Raw genomic sequence first — 17,500 nt, 5'->3', positions numbered from 1 at the left:
AAACGCAGTTTTTATACACTTCCATTGGAGGTGTACAAAAACGCACCGTTTTTATGCACCTCCGTTGGAGGTGATGGTAAAGTTGCTGCATACGTCCATGAGGTTTAAATAGTTTTAGATTGTAGTTTAGCACGCTGCTTAGTGATTACCGATGTACAATGATAATAAATTAAAGAATAAGAGGTCTAACAATAATTTAAAAAATCAAAAGTAAAAAGAAACATGGCACACAAATACTGATCTCAAATAAATAAATAATTCGTAGTGTATTTATACACCTCCGTTGACGGTGTATCGTAACGGATCGTATTTATACACCTCCGTCACGCATGCGCATTCAACCCAATTTCATTAGCGATATTGTGTTTCTGTATTTGGACATGGCAAAAGTTATATTGTGACATCTGTAGGATGTTTTTGTTAATATATTTATATAAAAATATTTAAAAATCGAAATATAAAACCAGAAAATAGAAGTTGCATTGAAGGTAAAATAATGTTTTAGAAAGACCTTATTAAATGTGATGGACAGTCAGGTGGCGCCGTAGCGCAGTGGACAAGCTGTCAGACTCCAACCTTGAAAGTACCGGGTTCGATTCCCATTGTTGACTTTTTTTTTTTTTTTTTACTTTGTTTTTGTTCGCTTTTTTTCTTTCTTTTCAAAAACTTTTTATCATGTTTTTAAAAAACTTCGATTTTAGTTTTCTAAAATTATTTATTTATTTGAGATCAGTATTTGTGTGCCATGTTTCTTTTTACTTTTGATTTTTTAAATTATTGTTATTATGTATTCTTTAATTTATTATCATTATACAATGGTAATCACTAAGCAGCGTGCTAAACTACAATCTTAAACTAGACTATTTAAACCTCATGGACGTAAGCAGCAACATTTTCATTAATTTACCATCACCGCCAACGGAGGTGCATAAAAACGTTGCGTTTGTGTACACCTCCAACGGAGGTGTAAACGGAGGTGTATAAAAACGCCACCTAAATAATTTTAGAAAATTAAAATCAAAGTTTTTTAAAAACATGATAAAAAGTTTTTGAAAAAAAAAAGAAAGAAAAAAAAGCAAACAAAAACAAAGTAAATCAAAATAAAAAAAAAGTCAACATTGGGAATCGAACCCGGTACTTTCAAGGTTGGAGTCTGACAGCTTGTCCACTGTGCTACGGAGCCACCTGACTGTTCATCACATTTAATTAGGTCTTTCTAAAATGTTATTTTACCTTCAATGCAACTTCTGTTTTCTGGTTTTATATTTCGATTTTTTAAATTATTAATATTTTTATATAAATTTATTAACAAAAACATCCTACAGATGTCACAATATAACTTTCGCCATGTCCAAATGCAGAAACACAATATCGCTAATGAAATTGGGTGGAATGCGCATGTGTGACGGAGGTGTATAAAAACGATCCGTTAAGATACACCGTCAACGGAGGTGCATAAAAACACTACGAATTTTTATTCCTTTTTTTTTTTTTTTGGTTGAGCTTGTTGGACATTTGCATTCATATTCATAGAGTTTTAATATTGCCCATTGGCTAATCGGCTAATGGGAGTCATTGTCAACAAACTGGAGCATTTTGAGCATGTAAATAGCACAATATCCACTAAATGTGCTTGAGACATGATGCCTATTGGGTAATATATATAGTCTGACTCTGACAGAGACAACGCGTTTTACACTCATTTTACACTACACCTTTGAGTTTGAGACTCCAAGGACTTAACCATGCGCTGCTCAGAGCAGGGCTCAAACCCAGGACCTTCCGATCTGAAAGCGAGTGTCATATTACAAGACCACATAACCACAGAACTTGATGTTATGGATATGGATGGATATATGAAGGAGATGATTGATATATAACTTTTTTTCTATATTTCAATTTCAGGAAGCTGGAAGGATGAAAATGGAATTATTTGCAAATGACGTTCCCAAAACAGCTGAAAATTTCAGGTTAGCTGACTCTGGGTGGGGTCTTTTGACCTCCCATGGTTGACAGGAGGTCACTCGCTTAGTCTTCAATCCCCTTATATGTCTGTTTTCTGTCTTTGTTTTGGATTGGTTTTGCCATTTCCCTGTCCTGAGTCCTTGGCTGGGAGGGAAACAGTCAAACGTATAGTTACTGCTTTTGCGAGATGATATTTTGTCCCTGTAAATCATCTCGCTATTTTATTCTGTTATATTTTTTTGTTTTAAATATATTATGTAAGCATTTGAGAATTTGAGTGTATTCTTCTGAGTGGGATCATGTGCTTCTGTCTGGATGAGACTTTTAGGTGATCTCAAACTAAGTGGACTGATGGTGTGCTCTTGGAATCTACATCTGTTCCCTATTTGAACCATTCTCCTTTGTCCTACTTTTTCTTATTTGCTTACTTTAAATTGTAATTCTGGAATTTTTTGACTGTTCCCTAAATGTGTTGCAAGCCCCGTAAAACCCTTAAAAACAAAAACATGTCAGCTGAACACCTAAAATGGAATTTTCTTTTTATTTTGTTTTAAAAAACCTGAGCATTCATATAGAGGAATATAACTAAATGTGCTCAATTTTGATAGAGAGTAGTACACTTTTAATGGCTAGGTACACATTTTACACCTGAGTACTGTGAGAAAATGTGAGTAAGGGGTCTTTTCCAAGGACCCAACTATGTATTGCTTAGAATGGGGCTATAACCCTGGACTTTCTGGTCTGAAAGGGAGTGTCATACCACTAGAGTCGCACAATTGTAGACCAGAGTTGTAATGAAACTCAGTCAGTTTTTCCTTCACAGCCAAATTTTCTTCAGTAATCAAATATCTTTTGTACTTTAATGAATGCACGGCTTGCATAATCATCATACTTTTTTATCTTCCTGTTTTAACTGCAGACAACTTTGTACTGGAGAGTATCGCAAAGATGGGAAGCCTATTGGTTACAAAGGAGCAATTTTTCACAGGTAATTGGTACAATAATGATAAGGAGGGGCTGTGAGATAGTATTTGCTAAAAAGAAAAATAATAACAAGAAGAAAAATGCTTCTTTCTTCTTCTTCTTCTTCTTCTTCTTCTTCCTCTTCTTCTTCTTCTTCTTCTTCTTCTTCTTCTTCTTCTTCTTCTTCTTCTTCTTCTTCTTCTTCTTCTTCTTCTTCTTCTTCTTCTTCTTCTTCTTCTTCTTCTCATTATTGTAAGTATTGTTGTTATTACCTTTGTTGTATATTTTTGGTTATTACTAGTATTATTTTTTAAAAACCACTATTGTTAGTATTGCCATATTGTTTTACTGGTTTCATTTACCATTTTTTCTCTTTCTTTTTCCCTTTCATATATGATACCATAATTATGTTGCAAATTATTGGCGAAAGTGTAAAAGTAAATAAACTTGAAACTTGTTCACTAATTAACTGTATAGTATGACTATGTTTGTTTTCCAGGGTCATTAAAGACTTCATGGTGCAAGGTGGTGATTTTGTCAATGTAAGTGTGCGTAGATGGATATTTCAGAACATTTAATGATTTTGGTGATTTAAAAAAAAGTGCATACTTTTTTTTGATCTGCTGGTAGTTTTGTTACTCACCATATAATGTGAATATGAAAAATAAATGTATTGCTCTGAAGTAAACTATAAAAGAAAAAAAAAGAATTAAGTCAACCCAATACATGTTGGTAGTAAGGATTTCGATAATTTTTAAAAGAGAGTGTGATGATATCGGAGATTCAATTCAATATTTTTCATTGTAAATCTTTGACATTGAATTCCCACTTGACTTACAACAGTTATTTATATATGTTTTTTTATTTATTAAAATTTGATCAGGGAGATGGAACTGGAGTTACAAGTATCTACAGTGGAATGCCATTTGCTGATGAAAATTTCAGGCTGAAACATGACGCAGCTGGCCTTCTATCTATGGTGAGCTTGAATTTGAAAATTAATGGTGACGACATTAGCCATTTAAGATGTAAAGAAAGTATTGCAAGTAAAGGTCAGAAGTAGTCCTTCAGAGCCATAAGGCCCATGGAGCCAGAGTTTATACCAGTTTATATAGCGTGAAACAGACAATAACAATGGCTTGCTATCCTTTGGATAGGACGCTAGTCTATCGCAAAATGCTTTCCGCCAAATCTAACAGACTCAGCTACCTATTCACTGCTGGGTGGACAGGAGGGCCAGAAAAAATCTCGACTGCACACGGGATCGATCTTGGTCCCTTTGCGTGTGAAGCGAGTGCTCTACCAACTGAGCTATCAGAATCTCTACCAAGTTAAAGGTGACTGTGTTGAAATACATTTTTTTTAAAAAACTGTTTCAGTCCTCGGCCTTTGTCTGGATGCAGACAAATCGCAAAAGGAAAAAGAAAGTTGGTTACATTGATAAAAGCAATAGGAAGAGATATATAAGGGGACTGGATGAATTGAATTGATACGGTAAGTGAGCCGGTGATTCGCAGTATTGAATACTTACTTACTTAATCCTCTTCGGGCCTTGAGGCACATAGGGCATCCACCAAACATCTCCATTTTTTTTTTTTTTTGCGATCGACTGCTTTTGCGGTGGCTGTATTCCAGTACAGGCCTGCTTCCTTTAATAGCAGTAATGAATAATTATAAATAAATAATCAACTTGTCAGACGGGTAAAAAGAGTGGGTGAATAAATATGTTTTTTTTTTTTTAAAATTGAGGAGTGCCAAGCAAGAGGAGCAGTTCATTGGATAGGTAGGATTGTGGATGGAGAGTGATAGAGATGTGAAAGGGGGAGTGGGATAAAAAAAAAAGAAAAATCAGGTGGAATGAGGAAGTGTGCAATGTCCGGTAAGGAAATAATAAAGATAAGTCGGGTGAGAGATATGTAGTAAGACTATTAGGCAAAATGTTAAGACTTTTGCAGAATTTTTCACAGAGCATTCGTGAAAAAGATTCTTTGTCTATTTTTAAACATTGCTTAAAACATATCTGTTTCGATTTTAGTAGATGGTATGAGAAGCAAGATAGGTCTGGTTTGTGTTGTGTGTGTGCACGCTTGTGTGTGTGAATGATTATGTTTCAGCCAACGTAATTTGTAATTTAAGAGCTTAGAGTCTGGTGTCTCAGAGTTATAGCGGTATATAAGTTTTCAGCATTATTATTACTTTTATCTCTTATATAACAAATTCGGGAGCAGGCACTAGTGTAAGATAAAGATCTGAAAAGGCGTGTATAAAACAGTGCCAGACAAAGCCGGGTGAAAAATGCAAGAAAAAAAAATCATCCCAAGAAATCAGCCTGCACCGACTGGGAATCGAACCTCAGACCTCCTGGTTACCGGTCAGGTGTATTTCTCTTTTTTCCAAATTAAAAGTCAAAACTAGTTTTTTTCAGAGCCACAAGGCTCAAGGAGCCTGAGTTCATACCAGTTTCTGTAGTGTTAGATAAATAGTAACAATTTTTTTTTTTAATGGAGCTTTTATATAGCGCAATATCCACTAAATGTGCTCAAAAGTGCCTTACAAGGGGTCCCTGACCAACAGCAACACGTAACATGTAGAAGGAGACATGACGCCTCTGAGGCAACATTACAAATTTTTCCGAAATAAACAACGGTGTTTACGGCCAGGTACTCATTTTACACCTGAGTGCGGTGAGAGAATGTGAGTAAAGAGCCTTTTCTAAGGCCTCAACTATGCGCCGAGCAAGGCTCGAAACCAGGACCTTCCGATCTGGAAGCCAGTGCCATATCACAAGACCACATAGCTGCCCTGTAACAAGACTTAGATCAATCACAAAGTACTTTCCACCAAATGTTAGATCGGCCAAGCTATCCCATCACATCTTAGTTGACAGAGGAAGCTGTGTGCAAAATTCCCTACCTGAGGTAGCTGCCCTACATCAGCCAGCATAAAGGGCAGTAAGTAGAGTCGAGATGTCTTAAAACTGTCAATGATATAAATCTAGACGAAGACATGAATGCTGCAGTCCCATACGGGTGGGCCCTTGTAATTATTACTCAGTCACTGATCAACGGACTGAATCAGGCAACAAATTCATTCACCCAATACCAAGGTGACACATTTTCCAAATTAAGGAACGAATGTTATAAATTGAAATACATTTATATCTCTCTATTTACCAGGCAAACAGTGGCAAAGACAGTAATGGATGTCAGTTTTTCATCACATGTGACAAGTGTGACTTTTTAAACGGAAAACATGTTGTGTTTGGTATGTTGTATTTTGGACCTATTTTTTTTCCTGGGTTGTCTTTTCTTTTCTTTTTTTTTTTTTTTTTTTTTTGAATAAAAATCATAATACAGTCGAATCCTGATAAAACCAACACTGCTGGACCAGAAAGACTGGTTGACTTTGAGCAAGGTTGACTTTATCCATTATCAATGGAACACACTTAGACCAAGAACAGAAATTTTTGGACCAACGAGAGGTGTTTACTTAAAAAAAGTGTTGGTTTTATGCGGATTCCAATGTTTTTTTTTTTTATACTAAAGTAAGCCTGATTAAATGGGATTTCAAAGGTCTGAGTCAAATATTTCAATTAAATTTTATACTAATATTATACTTTTTATCTTTTTTTTTTTTTTTCAATATAGGGAAAACATGAATGTGGACATATTTTGGTTTAAACATAGTGGTTATAGAGAAAGAAAATCAGTGACTGCTGCTTGCTGTGTAGCTACGTGGTGTAGTGGTATGACACTCGCTTTCGGATTGGAAGGTCCTGGGTTAATCATGAGAGATCACTTCAGTTTTTTTAAGTATTTAATGAAATTTCCTTTCCACAGAGTAATTATATATGCTATAGTACTACTCATACCCAGAAAACCAAGAGATGGTCAAAAGGCTACAAAGTTTTATGTCTTTACTTTGTCTAAAAAAATTTTAAACACAGGTTCAATGAGAAGTCGGATTCAACAAGGGATTCAGAAGTACCCATTTCTTGGCCCTATATTTTCTTAGTAAATAAAAACACATTCAACGAGAATTATTGCTCATAATGTCATATTCAACGTGTTCTCTGTCTTTTGCTGTTTCTGTCACTTGCAGAATACTTTGGCAATGGGTTCTTTTATTTTTTTCAACATTGTCATTCTGTGTATCTTTGTGAAAGTGTTTGATACTTTTCTTTGATCATATCTCTGACAGGAAGATCTGTATACTTCTTTCTTTCTGATTGTATGTCCGTGTAAAATTTCAATCAGGAAACTTGTCGTGTTTGGTATTTTGTATTTTTAACTTTTGACTTTAAAAAAAAATAAATGAAAAACCACAATATTTTTACTGCAGTAATATAATGAATAAGTAATAGTCCTGAAATCAAATTTTCAATTCTGATCTTTAAAAAGTTTCCTCTCCCTTTAGGTCTGACTGACGACCTTTTCATTTGTCTTATGTGCAAGTGTAAGCTATTCTTTACATTCCAACATGCACATTTCAAAAGTGTAAATAATTTTCATTCAATATACTGGACTTGAAGACTGAACACAACATTAAATTGATTCTTTAAACCTGACTGCAAAAGACATATTTATCATGTCCAGAATGAGAGAGAAAGCTAAACAAAAAGATCTTGAGCTTTTATATAGCTTAATATCCACTAAATGTGCACAAATCGCTTTACAGAGGGTCCCTAGGCAACTGTAACACTTATCATGACAAGACATGATGTCTGTTAGGCAATATTACTATTTTTGAGACAGACAACGCTGTTAACTGCCATTTTACACCTGAGTATGGTGAGAAAATATGAGTAAAGAGCCTTTTCAAAGGACTCAACTTTGCATTGCCCAAAGCAGGACTCGAACCCTGGACCTGCAGATCCAAAGGCGAGTGTAATACAACAAGACTACATGGAATTTCATTTTCCATGTTTTTGTTTCCATCATTTTGACTTATATCATTTTGATCATTGTATTTTTTTTTCTTTTATGTTCCCCTAGGTAAAGTTACTGAAGGATTGCTCGTTCTGAGGAAGATTGAGAACGTCCCTGTTGGGCCTAACAACAAGCCAAAATTTTCAGTCACCATATCAGAATGTGGTGAAATGTGACCACTATTTCAATATAATCATCATCAACATCATCATCACCTTCATCATCATCGTCGTTTTTATTTAGTAGAATAATGTTCATCTCATAAACATGGAATGAGGCAATCATCATCCTCCTCCTCATCATCATCACCATTATCATCATTATCAACATCATTCAAGGGTGGTTGGCAGTTTTATGTATTCTGTTTTTCTTGTTATTGTTACCCTTCCAAGTCACAATTCTATGATACAAGACTAGTTGTTCGAATTACTCCAAATTTCTGGTGATGCCGTTGGAAATGTGAACGTTTTCATTAAAGATTGCTTGCTACTCCCATAGCAGGAAACTGGTCTATCACAAAGTACTCATAAGTTTCACCAGATGATGTAAACAAGACCGAGCTAACACAATGGTGGGTAAGCGGGAGTGTGGATTGAAATAATAATGATAAATTTTTTATTTTTTTTAAAATCCCCTTTATTCATCCAATAGGGGAAATTTTCCTCTAGGGTCTATTCCATGGGAATCCAATTTACATGAATGATTTGTCAAATCAATATCAGTTCAAAATTGTGGAATGAAAGTAAAGACTTCTTTTGACTATTTAATTTTTTATAAAAGTATTTTGCAGCTTTACATCTTATTCTGATTGTTAAGAATGCTGAATATGAATACCCCTTATAGTTGTCATCCAATGAAATTGATTAAAATAAAAATATATGAGCAATATGTTAAAATTTATTTTTCAATTATTTCTTTAACATTTGTTAATACTTACGTTGATGGCAGACCAGTTTTGTAACTAACAGCCTAGCATTGTGGAATGTGACAATGATCATAACATTTTTTTTTTGTAAATGGCTCCAGACGTGTCCTTGGGTAGGCTATTCCAAGGCACATTACCCAGTTCTGACAAGAAGCAGAAGAAATCATCCACCTGTAAGACAATAGAATGAGACATTTTTTTTCCTTTGTCAGGAGACAACTAATTTTCATGAGATACAGATTATCTTATTTGAATTTTGGAAGGTAAGAATACACGAACAACCAGCGCTGAATACAAACTCTGTGTGTGTGTGTGCGCGCGTGTATAGGCTACTTACTACTTATGCTACATAATTTAACATGGTGATTTAGGCCGTTTGGGTTATTTCCCTTAAAATTCGGTTATAACGGATTTTAGGTTGAACCACCATCACTGTTATAGCAAGGTTCCACTGTAATTCAGATCATCAGATGTGCGGTTATGGGGTCTTGTGGTATGACACTCACTTTCGGATCAGAAAGTCTTGGGTTCAAACCTGGCTCTGCGCATTGTTGAGTCCTTGGAAGAGGCTCTTTACTCACATTCTCTCACTGTACTCAGGTGTACAATGAGTACCTGGTTGTTAACAGTGTTGTTTCTGTTAGAAAAAAAATGTCATATTGCCCAACAGGTGTCATGTCTTGTTCTACCTGTTATGTGTTGCTGTTGGTCATGGACCCTTTGTAAAGCGATTTGAGCACGGTTAGTGGATATTGCAGTATATAAAGGCTCAAGTTTTGTTTTGCTTTGTTCTGTTTAACTCACTCAATCCTAGAGATTTTTTGCAACTTTTCATAATTGGAAAAAAATGTAATAAAAATGAGCATGTGCATAGATAGTTTTATTCAACTATCATTAACGTGTAAAAATCAAAAACATTAGCTTTGCTATAATTTGTCTCAGAAAAATGTAATTAAAAGGGATGGGGTAAAAGCGACCCAGGTAAACTACGGATAAAGTCGGTGTTAGGGTTGAGTGAGTTAGTAAAGTTTGATGTAAAGAAACGTGAATCAGTATCAGATGGTAGAAATAGAAATAAACTGGTCTCTGACACAGTGGTCTTCTTACTCCACCTCAATGTGCTACAACTCTGCCTCTCCCCCCCCCCCCCCCCCCCCCCCCCCCCCCCCCCCTTCCACAAAAAAGGAAAAAGAAAAAACAAAAAATCCTGCAGTTTTTGCAGGCTACCAATAATAAACTGTCGCCACACACTTCAGTATAATGAACAGGGGAGGCTACTGGACTTTTACCCATCACTTATTCTGTCATCTGCATTTTTTGCGGCCGCAAATGGCAATTCGCAAATATCAGGGCCATCCGCAAGTTTTGGCAAATTTCCCAAAATTGGCAAATCGTGGCAAATTTTGGGAAAATTGGCAAATCGCGTGGCAAATTTTTGGGAAAAAAAGAAGTGAAAACAAAATAACGAAAAAAAAAGTGCGAAACTTGAGAAATGTTGCAGCTTTGCCTGGGCCCAGACCAATGGAAGCTACTCTCTACGGATAATGATCCATTAAAATCTTTGTAACATCGCTTTCACAGTCATTTCATTTCTCAAGTCAAATAAATCGAGTCACTTACACTTCCAACTTCAGTCATGGATCGTTTCGTCAAAAATCTTAGTTCTCCTCGGCAAATTTTTTGGCAAATTTTGGGTTTTTTGGGGGCAAATTTTAGGTCCCAATTTGGCAAAAAATGCAGATGACAGCTTATTTTGAATTGAAAATTTGTTTCCCTTGAAAACGGACTGTACATTCAGAGACGCTGACTTAAAATTTGGCTCACTGAAATTTCAGACTCCTCGGAGGAATTTTAATGCAGAAACAATAAGTTTCGCTTAATAAATAAATTTAAAAAAAAAAAATTGGGATAGTATTTGGTATAGATAACTAATTAGAACTATACGATAAGTAAACAATGCCAATACCATCCCAAAGTCTATTTCAAATGGAGTAAAGCTCCAATAATGGTGGTAGTGATGATGATGATGCGTGGGTGATGGTTGTGATAGTATTGGTAGTGGAGATAGTGTGGTGGTGGTGGTGATTGTAATGGAAGTGGTAGTGATAATGATGTGGTGGTGGTGGTTGTGATAGTATTGGTAGTGGAGATAGTGTGGTGGTGGTGGTGATTGTAATGGAAGTGGTAGTGATAATGTGGTGGTGGTGGTTGTGATAGTATTGGTAGTGGAGATAGTGTGGTGGTGGTGGTGATTGTAATGGAAGTGGTAGTGGTAATGTTGTGGTGGTGGTGGTTGTGATAGTATTGGTAGTGGAAATAGTGTGGTGGTGGTGGTGATTGTAATGGAAGTGGTAGTGGTAATGTTGTGGTGGTGGTGGTTGTGATAGTATTGGTAGTGGAAATAGTGTGGTGGTGGTGGTGGTGATTGTAATGGAAGTGGTAGTGGTAATGTTGTGGTGGTGGTGATGGTTGTATTAATGGCATTGGTGTGGTTTGTAGTAGTATTGTTAATGATGATGTGGTAGTGGTGGTTTGAGTCAGTAGTGGTAATGATGTTGATGTGGTTGGTGGATGAAGTTGTAGGTGTAGAGATTATGTAGTGGTGGTCTTAGTAGTAGTAGTGGGAGTGAAATGCTGATGGTTGTAGTGGTAGTGATGACGCGATGGTGGTGGTTGTAGTAGCAGTGGTGGTGATGGTGGTTGTAGTAGTAGTAGTGGGGGTGATTGTAGTGGAAATTATGTTGATGAGGTAGTGTGTGGTTGTTGTTGTAATAGTGGTAGCGATGATGATGTGGTGTTGGTGGTTGTCATAGTAGCCCAAGTGACGATGATGTTGTGGTTGTAGTAGTAATAATGATGTGGTGGTGGTGATTGTAGTAGTGATGTGGTGGTTGTAATAGTAGTGGTAGTGATGATGATGGTGTGCTGGTGACAGAAATTGTTGAATATAGATAATATGCGCTAAGCTAAGAAACTCACAACATTGCCATCCGGAAGTATAACGGACCAAAACACAAAACTATTTGTAACATTGGCCGTTTATCGTCTGGTTAATACAGTTTAGCTGGGTGGGGTTCCCTACCTCCCAAAGTGGGCAGGGAGGTACTTGCTGTGTCTGTGGATGACAAAAAAAAAAAAAAAAAAAACAATAACAAAGACCTGGGTGACGTCAACTTCATTCTATCTATAATTAAAACAAAAGAAATTATCATTGATTTTTGGAAAAATAGCTCAATCTAGGAGCCTATCATAATAAATCAGCAGATAGTGGAAAAAGTCTCCAATCATAAATACCTGGGGTGTTGTAAATAATCTGAAATTCGATGGATTCGAAATAATAATAATAATAATAATAATAATAATAATAATAATAATAATAATAATAATAATCGTTAAATACGTTACTATTCCAATCATCATTGAGTTTTTTAAAAATTGCAAAGCGCCCAGAAAACGAAGTGTATGATGAACATGCGTTGTATGAAATGGAACTTATAATATTATTTACTTTTCCAAAGCTTTGCCAAAACTAGATTATCACCCTTCCCCTCTCTCCACCCCCACCCCACCCCTTTCACTCTCACAACCACATGTCTGTAACAACAAGATATGAAGTGAGTAGAAAAGTGCCAGAAGACAATAGAGAATAAAATTTTTTTCCGCGGCGGTGGTGGGGTTTGAACCTGCGACCTTATTGGTACGACAACTCCGCCTGGCAGGTGAGAGCGTGGCTCTACCGTGTGAGCTATCCACGAACACAAAAATATTCGTTTCAAACCCAAAGTCATTTCTAGATCCCTCTCTCACCCACTTCTTGAGATCGCCGATTCGTTCACCACCATCGCGAAGTAATTTTGACCAGCAGTTAAGCTTAATAGCCAATATTCTCATCACAAACATATAACATAGAAACGATTGAGACATTGAGTATGCTCCGGTGTATGGGGTGAATTTTTAATTCAGAAAAGTGAGTGGAGCAGGCACTTATGTTGGTAACAACAAGATATGAAGTGAGTAGAAAAGTGCCAGAAGACAATAGAGAATAAAAATTTTTGTCATCCACATGTCTGGCAGCCTTTTCCTGGAGATAAAATTTTTGATTCTTGTATCTGTTATCTCCCTTTACATTAATATATATAGATAGAACGAAGATGACGTCACACAGGCCTTTGTTATTGTTTTTGCCATCCGCGTTTGTGAGTTGTTCTCACTAAACTGTATGAACCAGACTATAAAAGTTCATGGTTACACAGAGTTTGTGTGTTGGTCCGTTATACTTCCGGATGGCAATGTTGTGAACTCCTTGGCCAAGCGCATTCTATCTATCTATCTATCTATCTATCTATATATATATATATATATATTATATATATATATATATATATATATAAAATTATAATAATAGAAAACAACAACAAAAGTTTCTAATGTGTGATTATGGTATATTATGAGAAGACGACCACAATAATAATAATAATAATAATAATAATAATAATAATAATAATAATAATAATAATAATAATAATAATAATAATAATAATAATAATAATAATATACTCAAGACTCGACCAATGTATACATCAACTAACTAGAGAGGGAGGATCTTTGGCCTGATATAGGTAACAACATTATCATCTATAAGAGTTAGAGATGTTAATGGTAGGTAACCACACCTCTGCAAAATGGCACTCTGACGGAGTTGAGGAAGACAGTGGCATTCCCTCATCAACCAGACACGGATCCTTTGTAAAGCGCTTTGAGCACGTTTAGTGGATATTGCGCTATATATAAAAAGCTCAATGATAATAATAATTATAATAATAATAACGATGATGATGATGAATATAATAATGATAATAATAATAATAATAATAATAATAATAATAATAATAATAATAATAATAATAATAATAATAATAATAATAATAATAATAATAATAATAATAATAAAATAATGATAATAATAATAATAATAATAATAATAATAATTTGACATCACACTTTTGTTCCCTATAGAAGGAACGGAATCGACGTCGCTCAGCTCTTTGTTATTGCTTTTAGCCAGCCATTTTTATGATTAGTTCTTACTAAATTATTTTAATCCGACTATAAACGTTTAAGGTTGCACACAGTTTTGTGTTTTGGTACGTTATAGCCGACAAAAAACTGAACGCATAGCATCAAATGAGGATACAGAATGTATTTTATCAAACTGTTATACTGTTATGGTGTCTACAATTTTACGACTATAATCGTTTTCTATTCTTCTTTGGTGAGCTTGTTGGGGGTTGGGTTTGTATTCTCTTTCGATTTCGCAGCATTTCCAGTCTAGATAGTTCTCGTGTGCCTCGATGCATTTGGATTTAATGTGGTTGTTCAATGTTTGGTATTCTGCAGACCCTCTGTTGCATTTTCGTCTTTCTTCAAATAGGTTTAGAATTTCATTTGTCATCCATTCCTTTTTGCTGTTTGTTTGAGCTATTGGTAAATGCTTTTCTGTAGTTGCTTTGACACACTTTTGGAATATATCAAATTGTTTTTCACAAACCCAACCCCCAACAAGCTCACCAAAGAATAAAAGAACTATCAGGGAAAAGGAAAAGCAAAGCAGCAGGAAGTTGTATCCAAAACAAACAAGGGGAACTGCTATTTGAAGAACAACATATAGAAAGCCGATGGGTAGAATACATAGGCGAACTGTACAATGATCCAAATAGAAATGAACCACCACTGAAATTCAAAGAACCATTAAGCGGACCAAACATCACCAAAAGTGAAATTGAACATGCCATGGAACGAATGAAGGATGGTAAAGCAACAGGCCCTGATGAAATATCTGTAGAGGTATTAAAAAGCCTAGGAGATCTAGCAATTGATGAACTTCACATATTATTCAACAATATATACAATACTGGGAAAATTCCAGAAGATCTCTGTAACTCTATTTTCATAGCAATACCAAAGAAAGCAGGTGCAGTCAGATGCGAAAATTTTAGAACTATAAGTTTAATAAGTCACATCAACAAAATACTGTTGCGTATAATTATCAACAGGCTAAGGAATAAGATTAACCCCGAAATCGCAGAAGAACAATATGGATTCCAACCTGACAGAGGGACAAGGAACGCAATATACCTCCTCCGTGTTTTAAGTGAAAGAGCTATACAGGTTCAGACCCCACTATACATCTGTTTTGTCGACTACAAAAAAGCTTTTGATAGAGTACGCCACGAAGAAATACTAAAACAACTGCACTCCATTGGCGCTGATGAGAAAGACCTCAGACTCATGCAAACATTATACTAACACCCAGCAGGCATCTATCAAAATCGGAAACTCTACAGGAAATTCCATTCCTATTAAGAAAGGAGTCCGTCAAGGGTGTGTTGCCTCACCAGATCTGTTTAATCTATACCAAGAAACAATCATGAGGGGCATAAATAATATGGAGGGAATAAAAGTAGGAGGTCATAACATAAATAATATAAGATACGCAGACGATACGGTACTCATTGCAACATCAGAAATCCAACTTCAAAAGATTGTTGACAAAGTGGTAGTAGATAGTGAAGCCAAGGGAATGGAAGTGAATATCACCAAAACAGAATGCATGGTAATACAGAAAAACCCCGAAAACAACAACACCTGCAATATAACGATTCACGGCGAGCAGCTTACCAACGTAGAAAGTTTTAAATACCTAGGTTCAATAGTGACAACAGATGGAAGATGTAACCGAGACATACGAGCAAGAATAACTCAAGCCAAACAGGCCTTCATGGACCTGGGAAACATTTTGAAAAACAAACAGATGTCGTTCGGGATTAGATTCCGAGTCTTGAAGTGCTACGTGTGGCCAATCTTGTTATACGGATGCGAAAGCTGGACTACAAATGCAGAAACACAAAAGAACATTGAAGCTTTTGAAATGTGGTGCTTGAGAAGGATGCAGAGAATATCGTATACCGCACACAAAACGAACGAAGAAGTGCTAAAACAAACATACCAACAAAGGAAACTAATGCCCTTAATAGTGGATCGACAACTATCCTTTTTCGGACACATAGTAAGGAAAGATAAGAATGAATACCTGGCAAGTTGTGGAACAATACCTGGTAAACGCGCCCGGGGGAGACAAAGAAAAACACTCATAGACCAACTGAAGGGCTTCACCAACCTAACAATCCAAGAGCTGTTTGAAAAAGCAAGAGACAGGGAGGAATGGAGAGAGATAATTCATGCAGTATCCGAAGCCTGGACCAGGCATGGAACCTAGAAGAAGAAGAAGAATCGTTTTCAGTTTCAAATTATTATTATTATTATTATTATTATTATTATTATTATTATTATTATTATTATTATTATTATTATTATTATTATTATTATTATTATTATTATTATTATTATTATTATAAATATGGTTCACCCCAACATAATACTGAATGGAGGCGGTGTGTCATAGATTGTGATTACGTCTCCCTTTTCTCCCCATCCCACCTTCTCTTCCTCTACCACCACCTCCTCCTCCTCCTCCTTTACCACCACCTCCTCTTCCTCCTCATCTTCCCCTCCACCTCGTTTTTTCTTCTTCCTCCTCCTCCTCCTCTTCTTCTTCTTCTTCTTCTTCTTCTTCTTCTTCTTCTTCTTCTTCTTCTTCTTCTTCTTCTTCTTCTTCTTTCTTTCTTCTTCTTTCTTCTCTCTCTCCTCCTTCTCTCCTCTCCTCTCCTCCTCCTCCCCCTCCTCCTCTCTCTCTTCTTCTTCTTCTTCTTCTTCTTCTTCTTTCTTCTTCTTCTTCTTCTTCTTCTTCTTCTTCTTCTTCTTCTTCTTCTTCTTCTTCTTCTTCTTCTTCTTCTTCTTCTTCTTCTTCTTCTTCTTCTTCTTCTTCTTCTTCTTCTTCTTCTATAGCCACGGATATCATTATCCGTAATAAAAATTAAAACTTTTGACTTCTTTTTGTCCGACCCCTCTTTTTACCCAGCTGTGCTTGATTGGACAGCAGCTGGGTCTAATATTCAACCAACGGGAAGTATTCCACGATCAACTAGATCTCGTGTTATATCCATTTCACATAGAAATAGGTGTACCTACTCAAGTCAATTCTACACGTGGATCGTTTAGTTATGCGGGACTATAATATTATATTATATTTCCTCTTGTATTTTTATGTACAGTAGTTATTAGCTACCCATATCACAATATAGCACATAATAATAATATCATGGAATATAAAAAGGTACCTTTCCAAACTGCTTTGCACAATGCATGTACACTCTTCCTTTACATCACCTACTACTACCCCTCTCCTCCTCTTCCTCCTCCCTACTCTCCTCTGCATTCTTTCCTTCCCTCTTCTGTTCTCAACCCGCCACCCCACCCTAACATTCTTACCTCAGTCACGTTTATACCTGTGTCGGTTCAGGCTTTCCCACCCGACGCTATTCTCCTTCCAACAACATACATCCCCCCCCCCCCCCTCTCTCCCCCGGCCCCCCATCCAACACCCCCCCCCCCCCAAACCACCACCATCACTACACTCCATCCATTGCTAAGTCACTCTTTTGCCTTTTAAGAAAAAGTAATGAATTTATTTTTTTCGCGGGGGGGGGGGGGGGGGGGGGGTATTTTTGTTATTTTGTTTTGTCTTGTTTTGTCTTTTTAAACTCATTCTCACGTTCCCAGACTTGGACGTATGAGGGGAAAGGCAAAGGGGAGTGGGCGG

The 17,500-nt window shown here is 36.3% G+C and overlaps 1 protein-coding gene across 1 annotated transcript in view; it reads left to right on the top strand.

Moving 5' to 3' along the window:
- The window catches only part of LOC144957826 (peptidyl-prolyl cis-trans isomerase H-like), a 9,004-nt gene extending 252 nt beyond the window's left edge, over positions 1-8,752 (top strand). Inside the window, exons 2-7 of the mRNA XM_078889284.1 lie at positions 1,906-1,970; positions 2,885-2,953; positions 3,428-3,470; positions 3,812-3,907; positions 6,105-6,192; positions 7,923-8,752. Of these exons, the coding sequence (XP_078745410.1) occupies positions 1,906-1,970; positions 2,885-2,953; positions 3,428-3,470; positions 3,812-3,907; positions 6,105-6,192; positions 7,923-8,032 (471 nt within the window). The 3' untranslated portion in view covers positions 8,033-8,752. The remainder of the gene's footprint in view (positions 1-1,905; positions 1,971-2,884; positions 2,954-3,427; positions 3,471-3,811; positions 3,908-6,104; positions 6,193-7,922) is intronic.
- The last annotated feature ends 8,748 nt before the right edge of the window (positions 8,753-17,500 follow it).

Source organism: Berghia stephanieae, chromosome 12 (genome assembly GCF_034508935.2).
Source record: "Berghia stephanieae isolate SIO BIC M18660-M18661 chromosome 12, UCSD_Bste_1.3, whole genome shotgun sequence".
NCBI lineage: Eukaryota > Metazoa > Mollusca > Gastropoda > Nudibranchia > Aeolidiidae > Berghia > Berghia stephanieae.
Note: the sequence above shows the minus strand (reverse complement) of the source record. Positions and strands in the feature narration are given on the sequence as shown.